Genomic DNA, 12,982 nt, shown 5'->3' with positions numbered 1-12,982 from the left:
GCTCAGCCATCCCCGACAGGGACAGGAACATAAACCAGGCCCTTGCAGGAACAGAGGCAGACACGGGGCTCAGACCCGGGCAGTGCTGCAGGATGCAGCCCATCACACAGCACATCCTCCCTGCCTGCAGGAGCAGGCAGCAGGGCCACAGGCTGCAGCACCGGAGTGACCCCCGAGCCCAGCTGAGGTGACTGCCATGTCTGGGAAGAGAGACCCACAGGAATGGGCAGGCAGAGCTGGAGATGGACTCTGGCAGGGGTGATGCCCACCAAGTGGGACGTGATCTGCTGCGGTGTCGTGGGACCATAGGACCCTGGAGCGGTTTATATTGAAGCTCATCCAGCTCCAACCCCTGCCACGGGGACACCTTCTACCAGAGCAGGCTGCTCCAAGCCCCTGTGTCCAACCTGGCCTTGATTTGTTCTCCAGTGCTGAAAGCCCCATGGTCCATCCTCTGCCTGGCAGTGAAGGTGCCCCTGCCCCAGGGCATCTGAGGACTCCTCGTGGCCCCAAAAGCAGAAGAAAAAGACCCAAACCTTGCAGTTTCTCAGCTTTTCCTTCAGATCTGGGGCACCCGCGGCTTCCAGCACCGTGGCTTTGCCACAGGGAGCGACAGAAATATCCCTGATACCTGGAGCTGGGTTAAAACGGACTCTGTGCGCTGGGGGAGCGGCACCCTGCGGGTCCCATCCGCTCTGCATTGCTGCCCTCTGGCTGCCTCCACGCATCCATGGCTGGAGGGATGGGACCTGCCCCGGCTGTCACAGGGTGAGATGCACCACAACTACAGCATCAAGGGCTTGGGTTGGTCTCACCTGCACATGCAACGTGTCTCCCGTGATGCTGGCAGCCCAGGACATGCCCTGCTGGGCTTAGGATTTCCTTGGTGGGATTCAGGGTGAGGCAGCTATGCTCAAGGGCTGCTAGGGGATAACAGGATATGGCAGTGGATTCACATTTGTAGGAGATAGCAAGGTTTTCCTGTGGGCTCTCCTGCCTTAAGATGCTTTAATAGAATGAGGAAAGCAACACGGGAAGCTCAAGAAAACCTGGCTTTCATTAAGAGATCTGACAGGGCTCAGCTCTATGGTTTGCTGAAGAAAAGAGGCCACCAGGGTAAGTATGCAGGTATCATAGAATCATGGAATGGTTTGTGTTGGGAGGGACCTTAAAGCTCATCCAGCTCCAACCCCTGCCATGGACAGGGACCCCTTCCACTAGATCAGCTTGCTCCAAGCCCCTGTGTCCAACCTGGCCTTGAACACTGCCAGGGATGGGGCAGCCACAGCTTCTCTGGGCACCCTGTGCCAGCGCCTCAGCACCCTCACAGGGAAGAGCTTCTGCCTAAGAGCTCAGCTCAGTCTCCCCCCTGGCAGGTTAAAGCCATTCCCCTTGGCCTGTCCCTACATCCCTTGTCCCAAGCCCCTCTCCAGCTTTCCTGCAGCCGCTTTAGGCACTGGAGCTGCTCTGAGTACAGCTGTATCTGCATGGAGATGCCACAACAGCAGCTGGGAACTGCAGGATCCAGGCTCTTGGGTAGCCTCTCCCTGTACCACTAGTTTCAGCCAACCCCAGCTCATCCCCACCTCCAAGCCTCCATGCAGGAGCTGCTTGCTGGCTCATCCTCCCTGGCCCGCACCGTGCAGCAGCAAAGCCCTTTGGCTCGGGTAGCTGCATCCACAGGTCCATCCTGTGCTGGGGCCAGATGGCACAGTCAGCATCACACGTATGGGCTGGTTTTTAGAGAGGTTAAGAAATTTAGCCCCTGGAGGGACAAACTCAGCATCTGTTTCACTTGTTGAACCTATTTCTGCACCGGACGTTGGCTGAGAGCGGGCTATTTTTAACCACCCCTGGGTTACTGTGCTCTTTCTGGCTGCTATCACCGGCTAGGATTGGATCTGTGTGCTCTTCACAAAACACTCACCGCTGATCCCAGACCAGATAAGCCTACAGAAAGCCAGCACCACTTCCCCTGGGCCCAGTGCCACGTGGGCACAGGCTGTCTCGCAGCAGAAATGGAAGTGACTGCTTGCTAACCGCTTCCTTTCCTCCTGAGCATCTCCCTCCCTCCTGCCTGTCCTGACGTTTGCTTCCTGTTATTGATAGCGGGCCCTGCACCCACCGAGCTGCCACTACACTCAGTGACCCCTCCAGAACACAGCCCAGGGGTGTGCAGAGCAAACCCAACCCAGCTTTGCTGGGGCAGACAGGGGGGCTCGAGCCATGCCGCTGGGTACCAAGGAGCCTCCTGCCACAGGCTGCAGTGTGCCAAGGGAGCCTGGGTGCAAGCAGCACGAGTCTGCAGGGTCTCCAGGCCTTTTGGTGCCTGTTTCACAGGGAGCTGCCTTGTCCTGAATGCTCTGGGGATGGGGAGGAGCTGGGGGGTTCCTGCTCCTCGGAGCCTCCTTCCTACACACAGAGCTCACTGATGTCAAGCAGATGCTGTGGGATAGAGCCTCCTGAGAGGACACACGTGTGTGTGTGTGTGTGTGTGTGTATGTGCTGGCCTGGGGCAAGCCACAGTTTTCTGCCCTCCTGCCCTGCAGACAGCAAGCTCCCCAGGGGAAACTGAGGCACGCCGTGTTTCCCAGGCAGCCTCGCCAACAGCACCGCTCACCCAGAGGCAGGCAGGGAAGCGCAGGACAAGCCCAAGACTCACAGATGGGTGAGATGCTGCTGTAACTGTCCCCTCTCTGCAGTCCTGGGTAACCAGGTAATCCCATGGCTCCTGCTGTGCCTCTGCTTCTCCTCCAGCACCTTGGAGATCTGGCCCCACAAGCAGGCTTAGCTCCCCTCTACCCTCACCTCTCGGCTTAGGAGCAATCCTCCATGTCATATCAAGCACCTTCACACTAGAACACCTCTCCCAGCAGAGCTGCTCCTGTGCCCATGCACCTCTCGTTAGTCCAACACCTCTGCCTCGTTGCTGGCCCCACACAGAGGGGCTGCTGGTTCATCTGCTTTGCCTCTGCCTTTCTGTTTGCAAAGTTGAAGGAAAGCTTGGCTTGTTTGCAGGAGATGCGGGAGGATGTCTGATCCCAGGAGCCAAACGTGGCTCTGCTCGGCACTCATTCAAAGAAGGGAAAATGAAACCCAATAAAGAGTTAAATTCAGGTTATAAAACATCCTTTTGGTTCCCCTTGAGGAGAGCGCAGGAGCACAGGGGCTGGTGAGATGAGCCTGGATTGAAAACGAAACAGCAATGGCTTGCTCCCAGCCGGAGCCGGCCAGCGGCAGGAGCATCCGCGGCAATGGGGAGCAAGGTCACACGTCCTCTCCCCTCTGCTCCCGGCTCTCCCTGCCCGGGATCAGCTCCATCCCAGCCGGATGCCCAGCGCTCCTGTGCAGCGCTGCTCTGCGGGCTCCGAGCTCCCGCAGCCCCGCCAGCACAGCCTGTGCGTGCCAGGCGCTTCCGACCGGGGCTGTCCTTGGGAATGCGCTGGAGGAGCGAGACGTGGTTCTCTGGGAACAGCGCTCTGCAGAGGTGCTTCGCTCGGCTCCCCGGTCCTGCCTGTCCCCAGGCCGGCGGGGCGCCGCGGAGCCCCTTGGTACCGTGCGGTAACTGCATCCCCGCAGCGGCTCTTTGGGATGCTCGGGCTCCCTGAGTGGTCCTCACGCCCTCCAGGAGCTGAGCAGGCACTTTCACCAGAGTCTGCTTAATCCCCAGGCAGCTGCTTCACCTTCAAGCCTATGAACGATGCTCGGGCAGCAGAGGAAATGGGCCAGTTTCCAAAACCCTGCACGATGTCCTGAGCTCCCAGCAGCAGCAAGACCAGCCCTTCCTGAGCGCTGGACCTAAAGGTGAGGGAGGCCATGGTGTGGTAGGCAACCTCAGGGGATTGAGACTGCGGGGCAGCATCTGTGTTTGGGTGCTACTTGGGTGCCTGCCTGGGCTGCTGTGACCTTGGGGATACGCTGCTGTTTGGAAAGGGTGAGGAGAGGTGCTGGGGTGTGTGGATCAGGCAGGGTGGCTGGGAGAGGAGGAATTTGAAGCTGGGAGCTGCTCTTTGCACAAGGGGAAGTGACTGTAAGGGTAGGTAGGGCCAGAGGATGCTCAGGGTGCAAATGACCCCATGCAAGTGGAGTTGTAAAATGCAAGTGACCAACCAGCAAGTATCAGTCAGGGATAAATCCAGATCTCCCTCCCTGAAGCACCAGCTCCACAGAGTCCCCATGTCCTGCTGGGCTTTCTGAAGATACAACCACAGCTATACAGCCCCTTCAAAACCTGCCACAGGCCTCTCCAGTCCCTACATCCCGACTCGTGATGCTCATGCACAGGTATCCACGGGCAGAGAACACGTCCCGTGCCCAGCGTGTGTCCTTCAAGAGGAGCAGGGTGGCAGCATCCTTTTCCAAGCTGGGGCACAGGGCTGGCCAGGAGCAGTGCGCACAGCTCTGTGCTCTGCAGGCCCTTTGCATGCACGGGTGGCCACCAGTGAGCAAACAGGAACATGCCCTCTGCACGTGTGGGTTCACTCAGCACCTCCAAGCGCTGCCAGGTTTTTGTGGGTGGTCTCTGGGCCATGCATGGTCTGTGCAGGTCCTCCTGCAGTCAGGCAAGTCAGGAATGAATACACTATGGTCCAGGCACTGATATGGTCCAGTACAGGTGTGCAGAGGCTGTGGCACCCTGGTACCTGCCCATAAGACATAGATGCTGGTGGGTTAGGAGAGTTTGCTCTCCAGGATAAAGCTTCTGTGCTGCTGGCCAAGCCCAGCACTTTGCTCTGGAGTTTGGGCCCTCTGATTTCCCAGCTCTTGGGTATAAAGGGGCACTGACAGGGAACATCAGTGATGATGTTCTGCATCCCCTCGCAAACCCCCAGGCGTGCACAGACAGCTCAGTGATGGGCAGTGCTGGCACCACAAATCCCAGAGACAGCTCTGGTCGCTGCAATGAGCTGTGGAGCAGCCAAGGGATGCGAGGCCCATGGTGGCTGGGGGGGATGAAGGAAGCTGAGAGGAAGGAAGCCTGCAGTGTCCCTGCACAGAGCCTGGGCAGCAACAGGAAGAGTGGCAGCGCTGCGGCAGCAGGCACTCACAGGAAGGATGTGCAGTGCCCCATGGGCAGGCCTGTCCTACCTGAGCCACAGCCTCCCCAAACACATCCCCTTCCCTGCTCTGCTGGGGTTCCCCTAAAATGCCCAAGGATGATGCTGGATGCAGAGGGGGAGTGGAGGGCACCTACCCGGGAATGGGGCAGGCAGACAGCGGGGGGGCACAAGGACCACACTGTGCACGCCAGGCAATGAGGGTGAGAGGCACCGAGCCCTGGCTTGCCCCATGGTGGAACCTGGGTAAAGGGGATACCAGGGAGACAGGGATGGGGGGACTCCAGGTTGGAAGGGGCTTGGAGCAAGCTGCTCTAGTGGAAGGGGTCCCTGCCCGTGGCAGGGGTTGGAGCTGGAGGAGCTTTAAGCTCCCTTCCAACCCAAACCAGGCTGGGGTTCTGTGATTGACCCACCCTGGCTCCCTGTGGGGCAAGTGATGCCTGGTGTCCCCAGAGCAGGGCCGGGGCCGCGCAGATGGAGCCGCGGCGCTGTGGCCGGTCCGCGTGTGGGTGACAGGGAGGGTGTGCGGAAGAGGGGAGGAAGCGGCAGAGCAGCAGCGCCTTTGATAAGCAGCTTCCTGAATCCTTTCAGACCGTGGCTGTCACTGATGCACGCGGTGCCTGTGGGCCCGGGCAGAGAGCGAGGGAGCCCCCGCCATGGGCAGCAGGTAGGCAGCACCCAGCGCGCCCGGAGAAGGGACCCCGTGGGGCAGCTCGGGGCAGGGCAGGGATGCTGGGCAGGGTGATGGGGTGCTCTCCCTGCAGCGCTGGCACTGGGGGCTCTTCCAGAGCCCTCCTGCCTGCGGGGGGCTTCTTGGCTGGGTCATGTCCTGGGTGTTTCCTGGCTGGTGGGTGAGGGATGGGGCTGCTGGGGCTGGAGCTGCTGCTGCCTCCGGTTGCATCTCCCCAGCTCTCCTAGGGAGCAGCCGTCCTTGCCCTGCCTGGCAGGGGATGCTGCAGCAGCACAGTGCCTCTAGGGCACCCTGTGTGGGGCATGTGGATGCTGTGCACGGCAGCGGCAGCCTGGCCAGCCCCCAAAAGTGCTGTGGGGCAGCAGGGAGTGATGGGGAACAGCTCCTCTCTGAGCCGCGCTCCCAAATGGCACAGCCACAGCGGGGAACCAGCAGGACCTCCCTGAGCTGATGGGGTAGCTGAGGTCCCACTGGTTCACAAGCAGGAGCTCCAACACCACAGCATCCTGTGTTGCCCTGGATCTGTTTCCTCCTCATGAAGGAATCTGGGGTTGGGAAGGAGCCTCCTGATCCCATGGTGCTGCCGGCGCCATGAGGAGCTCTGCCCAAGAGCATCACCTGCATCTCCATGTCCCTACAAGGTTCTGTCCTGGGGCTGGTGGGGCCCGGTCACCCTCCCCCAGCAGCGCTGCCCCATCGCCTCTTGCTCAACCACCCAGATAAAGCAGTTTCCTCGACAGCTGCTGAAACCTGAGGGATGGATGAGGCAGCCCCAGGGTCATCCCTCCCTTGTCAGAACCACGGGGCTGGCGAGGGGGCCTGACCCCGTGTTTCCCAACAGCAGGAGCTGGCCAGGCTCCTTGCGGTGTCTCAGCCTCCCTCATCTCACATTCCCAATGCTGCTGTGCTCATGCTCTCCCTCCTCCCCACCAGCCCACAGCAGGCACGTGGGAAGCAGTGTGCGCATCCCATGGACGTGGAGAGCATCTTGGACCCCCCCCAAAACCAGTGCACGGGGCCTGGGTGTCCTCCACTTGGTGCAAGCAGATGCCATGCCCAGTGGGTGCCCCTGCGGTCTGCAGTGCTGTGAGCATCCCAGAGAGTGAACACGCTGGGATCTCTCCCTGTGCCACCCTCCCGCATGCAGGGGTCCTGGTTTTGGGGTGATCGGTGACATGCTTAGGGACCATCTGTCGGGGGGGGTCCCCAGCATCACGGTATCCTTCAGATCTGCCTTTTCTTTTGCAGCCGCTTCCCCTCCGACGGCTGAGGGCCCCGTGCATCCGCTCCCTGCGCTTCAGGACCAGGGCTTCGTGGCTGCCGCAGCATGGTACAATCCTGCCTGGTGTGTTCCAGAGCTCCTAGCTGCAGTGTGACCATGCGGGCAGCCGGGACAGCCATGGACAAGGACAAGGACAAGGACAAGCCCAGTACCCCTGCCAAGAAGCACGTGCGCCTGCAGGAGAGGTGAGAGGCTGCAGCCTGACCCCTGCCTGCCCGCTCAGCACAGGGACCCACGGCGCTGCTCACCCCCACAGCTTGGGCCTGCCCAGGCTTCCCTACCCCAGCCCATCCCTGCCTCCTGCTGCCCCCCCGCTTGTGCAGATGCCAGCAAAGGGTGAAATGCCCCAGCTTGTTCCTTGTTCCTGCATCTTCCGGGCTCTCTGCCTTATCATAGAATCATAGAATCACAGAATGGTTTGGGTTGGAAAGGACCTTAAGCTCATCCAGTTCCAACCCCCTGCCATGGGCAGGGACACCTCACACTAAACCATGGCACCCAAGGCTCTGTCCAACCTGGCCTTGAACACTGCCAGGGATGGAGCATTCACACCTTCCCTGGGCAACCCATTCAGTGCCTCAGCACCCTCACAGTAAAGAACTTCTTCTTTAGATCCAATCTAAACTTCCCCTGTTTCAGTTTGAACCCGTTACCCCTTGTCCTGTCACTGCAGTCCCTAATGAAGAGTCCCTCCCCAGCATCCTTGCAGCCCCCTTCAGACACTGGAAGCTGCTCTGAGGTCTCCACGCAGCTTCTCTTCTCCAGGCTGAACAGCCCCAACTTTCTCAGCCTGTCTTCATACAGGAGCTGCTCCAGCCCCTGCTCATCCTCGTGGCCTCCTCGGGCTTTGTTCCAACAGTTCCATGTCCTTTTTATGTTGAGGACCCCAGAACTGCACACAGTGCTGCAAGTGAGGCCTCAAGAGAGCAGAGTGGAGGGGCAGGATCACCTCCATGACCTGCTGGTCACGCTCCTTTTGATGTAGCCCAGGATACGGTTGGCTTTCTGGGCTTCATCCTCTCTTATTCTCTGCCTGGCTTTTGCTCAGTGTGGGGTGACTCTGATGGCGTGGCAGGATGTGGTGCAGAGGCTCAGCCAGGGACCCCTTTGCCCTACAGGAGGGGCTCCAACATGTCGCTGATGCTGGACATGAGCCTGCTGGGGAGCGTGGAGCCCATCCAGCCCGTCTGCACGCCGCGGGACATCACCCTGCAGTTCCTGAGGACATCCAGCCACGTGCTGCGGACAGAGGAGCTCCAGCAGCGCACCCAGAGCCTGACACAGCTCCAGGAGGAGTTTGCGGTGCGATGCTCCCCTCCTCTCCCCTTCCTCACAGGAGGCACGGCAGAGGCTGGCAGCGATGGGGCTGGCAGGGGGGACATCACCAAGGGAGGCCCGAGAAGGGGATGTGGGCAAACAGAGGTGAGGGGGACCTTGGGCATTCCCTGCCTGCCCACTCCCTGGTGCACCCAAGTCCTGTTTGTGCCCCTGTGCTGAGATCCCAAACCAGGCCCTCTTTAGGGTGTCCCCCACATCTGGGGTAAGGACAGGGCTCATCTCAGGAGCTGGGACACCGTTCGGTCCCTGGGTTAGCCTTGTGTTTGTAAGGGACCAGCTCTGCCCCCACAAGCAGCAGCAATGGGGTTTCCTCTTCATTGTGCTCTCCCCTTGCAGAAAATCCCACCCAACTTTGTGAGTCCGGAGGAGCTGGAGATCCCTGGCCGTGCCTCCAAGGACAGATACAAAACCATCCTCCCCAGTAAGTGCTGCTGCATCCCTTTACCTCCCATTGGAAAGGTGGTGGTGGTGGTGGTGCATCCCTGGGTGCTTGTGCAGAGCAGGGGTGCACCGTGCGTTGTGGGGAGCTGCTCCCTGGGTTGTATTCCCAGGGATGGTCCCTGCCATGTGCCAATGGGATGTAAAGGCTGAGAACGTTACAGGAGGGCTCCTTTGGGCTCTGCTTGGCCCTGGGAGTCATTGCCCGGCAGCTGAGTTACCCCACATCCCGCTGCGGTACAGGGCATGGCTGGCTGCACCCTGCCATGGCAGTGAGGGTGAAGTGGGGCAAGAAGGGGCTTGAGGGAGGGTGCAGACAGCTCTGAGCTGGAGGATGGACAGGGTCAGGGTCCTGAGGTGCTGCCTTCTGCGTCTTGTAGATCCTGAGAGCCGGGTCTGCCTCCGGAGGGCAGGGAAGCAGGAGGAAAGCAGCTACATAAATGCCAACTACATCACGGTGAGCGCCCTGCCTGCTCGGACAGCGGTGGTCCCCCGGGTGCTGCCGCACGCAGCATCACGAGGCATCAGGCTGCAGACCCTTCGGTGCACAGTGCCACCCTGGGGCACACGCTGTGCCCACCACTGGGCTGGCGGCCACAGGACTGGTGGGACCCAGCTGGGACTATCCCAGGTCCCAGCCAGAGCAGGGCTGGATGGGCTCTGCTTGTCCTTGGGGGAATGCCTGCAGTGAGGATGCTGCTCCCTGCGTTTCTGCCTCACCAGGGTGTCCATCACCCTGGGTGTCATCACCCCAGCAACCTGGGGATGCTTGCAAGGAGCTTGGATGCGCAGGGCTTGCTTCATGGGCTCGCTCCTGGATTGTGGGACCAGGAGGATGGAGAGGACGTGCGGTGGTTTCTGATCGGGTCTATAAAAGCATTTCAAGGACAGGTTTGGCAGGAAACGGCCTGTGTGGCTCAGTCTGTAGAGGAAGAAAAGCACCATGAGGGCTGGAGCGGCTTGGAGACAGGATCCCCACACATCAGGGTCCCCCTGCACCATCACCGATGGACCATGTGCTTGGCAGGGCTATGCAGGACGGCCCCGGGAGTACATTGCCACGCAGGGACCCATGCTGAACACTGTGAGCGACTTCTGGGAGATGGTGTGGCAGGAGGAGGTGCCCCTCATCATCAAGATAACCGAGCTCCAGGAGCACAAGGAGGTATCGCTGCCCCTCCCCAGCCAGAAGCCAAGGGTGCTGTGGGGTGATGACAACAACAGAGGGTCCTGCAAGACCAAGGGGGGGTCTGAGCAGGTTCTCTCCCCTCACACATGGAGGTGGAGAACCCCAGGGCTGCAGCCTTGGCCCCCCTCCTCCTCACGTGCCCTGGGCATGCTTTGCCAGCGGGATAACAGGATAAAGAGCCTGGGGCAACCCCTGGGAGAGGGAGGGGAAGCAGCAGACAGCAGCGTCCCTCCAGTCCTGAGCTGCTCTGCTTCTGGGCTGGGAGCTCCCAGGCAGTGGATCCGGGCTGGGATGGGAGCTGGCAGCACCCTGAACCCTGGCTCTGTCCAAGCAGCACCTGCATGGGGCGGGGGGTTCCCCCTCTCTGTCCCCTCCCTCCCAGCCTGGCAGAGCATCCCGGTGTCCCCCCCCGCAGGCTGGGTGCCTCGGGCATCAACACGGCCCAAATCCTGCCCTGTTCTTCCAGAAATGTGTCCACTACTGGCCCCAGAAGGAGGGCACCTACGGCCCCTTCACCATCCGTGTGCAGGGGGTGAGCGACTGCGCGGAGTACGTGGTGCGGGATCTCTCCATCCAGGTGGGTTCGAGCTGCATCCTGGGGGCGGAGGGGGAGCCTAGCAGGGTCTGGCAGTGCCCGCAGCATCCCCAGGCTCCCTGGCAGGAGGGCACTGCTGTGGGAGCAGAGCACAGGGCTCACGGCTCTGAGAGCTGGCTCTTAGGAGCCCCAGGCAGAGGAGGGGTCTGCAGAGCCCCTGCCTGCCCAAGGAGGTCTCTCCTGGGTGAATGGCAGAGGCTCAAAGAGGGATTCAGAGGAAAAGAGATGGATGCAGTCTGCCCGGCTTGGGCTGCTCCCACATCCTCATTTCTCTTTCTTCCATGCTGGGAAAGCTCGAAGGTGAATGCCGCCAGGTCAAGCACATCCTCTTCCCTTCCTGGCCGGACCAGCAGACGCCTGGGTCAGCCAAGCCCTTGCTGCACTTGGTGTCCAAGGTGGAGGAGACTCTGCAGGCTGCAGCCAGCCCAGGACCCATCGTTGTGCACTGCAGGTAAGAGCTCTCCCCTCACCCAAGCCCCTGGGTGCTCCCCGCCTTGGGGTCGGCCTGCAAATGCAGGAGGGGACCTGATCCCGCTGTGCTGCAGGGGTCCCAGGATGCAGCATCCCCACAGCAGAGCCATTCAACCTGCAACGGCAGCAAACCAAGCCAGGGGCATGTTCAGCTCAGACAAAGGATCCTGTGGGTGCTGAGCACAGCTCTGTGTGTCCCGCAGCGCAGGCATCGGGCGGACGGGCTGCTTCATCGCAACCAGGATCGGGTGCCAGCAGCTGAAGGACAAGGGGGAGGTGGATATCCTGGGAATCGTGTGCCGTCTCCGCATGGACAGGTGGGGGCTCGGAGCAGGGGCCTGCTGGGTACCCAGCCTGGGAGGAGGGATGTGGGGATGGACATCACCAGGGGGCACGGGGATGGGTTTTGATGGAAACCAGAAGGGTTGCTGAGGGATGCAGATGGGTCAATAGCAAACGATTCCCCAGTGCCGGGCTGGTTTTCCTATCGGGGCTGTTGCAGCTCTGGGGAGCTGAGGACATGAGGGAGAGGAGAGCAGCTCTGAGCCTGGCAGCCAAGTCTGCTCCTTCCAGCTCAGCCACTGCATCCAGAAACACTTGCTTTGCCCCTTTTCACTGGTAAAAATCAGAGCCAAATCAGTTGCTGATCTGCATTGTGCACAGCCCGGTGCTGCTGCTGAGCCTGAACGCTCTTCAGACAGCTCTGGTGCCTATTCCAGAGGTAGCTGGACATGGTGGGTGAAGCAGGAATGTTTGTGCCCTGGAAGCAGGGAGCCAGGGATGGGGCTGTGGGCTCTGGGAGGTGTCAGTGGGACCTGCCTTTCCCTTGCAGAGGCGGGATGATCCAGACGAGCGAGCAGTACCAGTTCCTCCATCACACACTGGCTCTCTACGCTTCCCAGCTGCTGGAGGCGGGATGCTGCTAGCTCCCACCGGAGCAGCAGCAGGAGCATCCCTCAGGATGAGCAAACCCGTGGGGACTCTGTGGCCCTGGGGACGAGCAAGGCTCGACAGGTCCACCTGAGGGATTCCGTGGGTGCTTGAGGTGCCCGTTGCTGCTGGCTCAAGGCAGATTTCACCTATGGAAAAAGGCTTTGGCTTTCGAAAGGAGCAACGGGAGCCTCCCCAAGCAGTGCAGAGGAGCTGAAGCCGGATGAGCACTGGGAGCACTGTTTGCCTTTTAGCTCCATGGGGATGCTCTCCCCGTGAGACCCAGAGCTGGCAGAATCACCCTGCAAATAACCCGAGCATCACCTGTGGGCAGTGCTGGGCTTGCTCCAAACACGCACTGCGATGCTCTTCTTACTAAAGACACCCCTTGATGATGTGGCACAAGAGGGCTGCAGTTGGTTGCTTTCATGACAAGGCTTGCTTTCCTCTCCACCTTCAGCCAACACCTTCTCAACAGCCTTAAAGTAGGGGAGGTTCCTACGTGCATCTTCAACTCCACAAGTGATGCATACCCGATCGCCTTCTGTTACACAGGGAGGAGGGTTTGAATGGTTGGGGCTGAAATCGGAGCAAAATATTTGGGTTTTGTGGTTTTTTTTCACTGATAAATTCAATGGGGAGGGGGAAGGAAGAAGAGGAACATTTTGGCACAAAGCATAGAGATGGAACTAGTCTGTAAAACACATCAAAGCCATTCAAGCCTGGCCTTCAGCTGAGGGATGCTGCACACCCTCCGGGGCAACGACTGACAAGGAGCTGGGGGTTGCCTGCACTGCACCTGCCGGTGCCCACGAGCCCTGACGTGACCCACTCAGTGAATGAGATGAAGGGAAAAAAGGGTCAATCTTATTGCTGAGAGAGCCTGAGCTTGCCCCAAGCATCCCCAGGTCAGGGCTGTGTGCATGGACCCCCCTCCACCACACTGTGGGTACCCGAGATGCACTTGAGTGGCTGCCCAAGTGTGCAAGTG

General features: G+C 60.2%; 1 protein-coding gene across 3 annotated transcripts; it reads left to right on the top strand.

Annotated features, from left to right (window-relative positions):
• The first annotated feature begins 3,274 nt into the window (after positions 1-3,274).
• On the top strand, positions 3,275-12,982 carry PTPN7 (protein tyrosine phosphatase non-receptor type 7). 3 transcript variants are annotated; one of them, XM_062625698.1, is made up of 11 exons: positions 3,275-3,804; positions 5,649-5,724; positions 6,997-7,215; positions 8,149-8,332; positions 8,705-8,789; positions 9,187-9,263; positions 9,834-9,971; positions 10,462-10,572; positions 10,884-11,041; positions 11,265-11,378; positions 11,894-12,982. In XM_062625698.1, the coding sequence occupies exons 3-11, from the start codon at positions 7,076-7,078 to the stop codon at positions 11,985-11,987; spliced, it is 1,101 nt and encodes a 366-aa protein (XP_062481682.1). In that variant the 5' UTR covers positions 3,275-3,804; positions 5,649-5,724; positions 6,997-7,075; the 3' UTR covers positions 11,988-12,982. The 3 variants fall into 3 exon arrangements, with proteins under 3 accessions (XP_062481682.1, XP_062481683.1, XP_062481684.1); XM_062625699.1 differs by having other exon boundaries at positions 3,275-3,824; XM_062625700.1 differs by lacking the exon at positions 3,275-3,804 and adding an exon at positions 4,319-4,441.

Source organism: Pezoporus occidentalis, unplaced genomic scaffold (genome assembly GCF_034315485.1).
Source record: "Pezoporus occidentalis ecotype Australia unplaced genomic scaffold, CSIRO_AGI_Poc_V1 ctg280, whole genome shotgun sequence".
NCBI lineage: Eukaryota > Metazoa > Chordata > Aves > Psittaciformes > Psittacidae > Pezoporus > Pezoporus occidentalis.
This window is presented reverse-complemented; position numbering and strand designations above follow the sequence as displayed.

What these genes read in the sequence shown, in the direction of transcription:
- PTPN7 (XM_062625698.1), top strand. Translation starts at nt 7,076, where the DNA reads ATGGTACAATCCTGCCTGGTGTGTTCCAGAGCTCCTAGCTGCAGTGTG. An exon ending in AGCTCCAGGAGGAGTTTGCG is followed by an intron (nt 8,333 to 8,704) that starts GTGCGATGCTCC and finishes CTCCCCTTGCAG; the next exon opens with AAAATCCCACCCAACTTTGT. An exon ending in CCCATCGTTGTGCACTGCAG is followed by an intron (nt 11,042 to 11,264) that starts GTAAGAGCTCTC and finishes TGTGTCCCGCAG; the next exon opens with CGCAGGCATCGGGCGGACGG.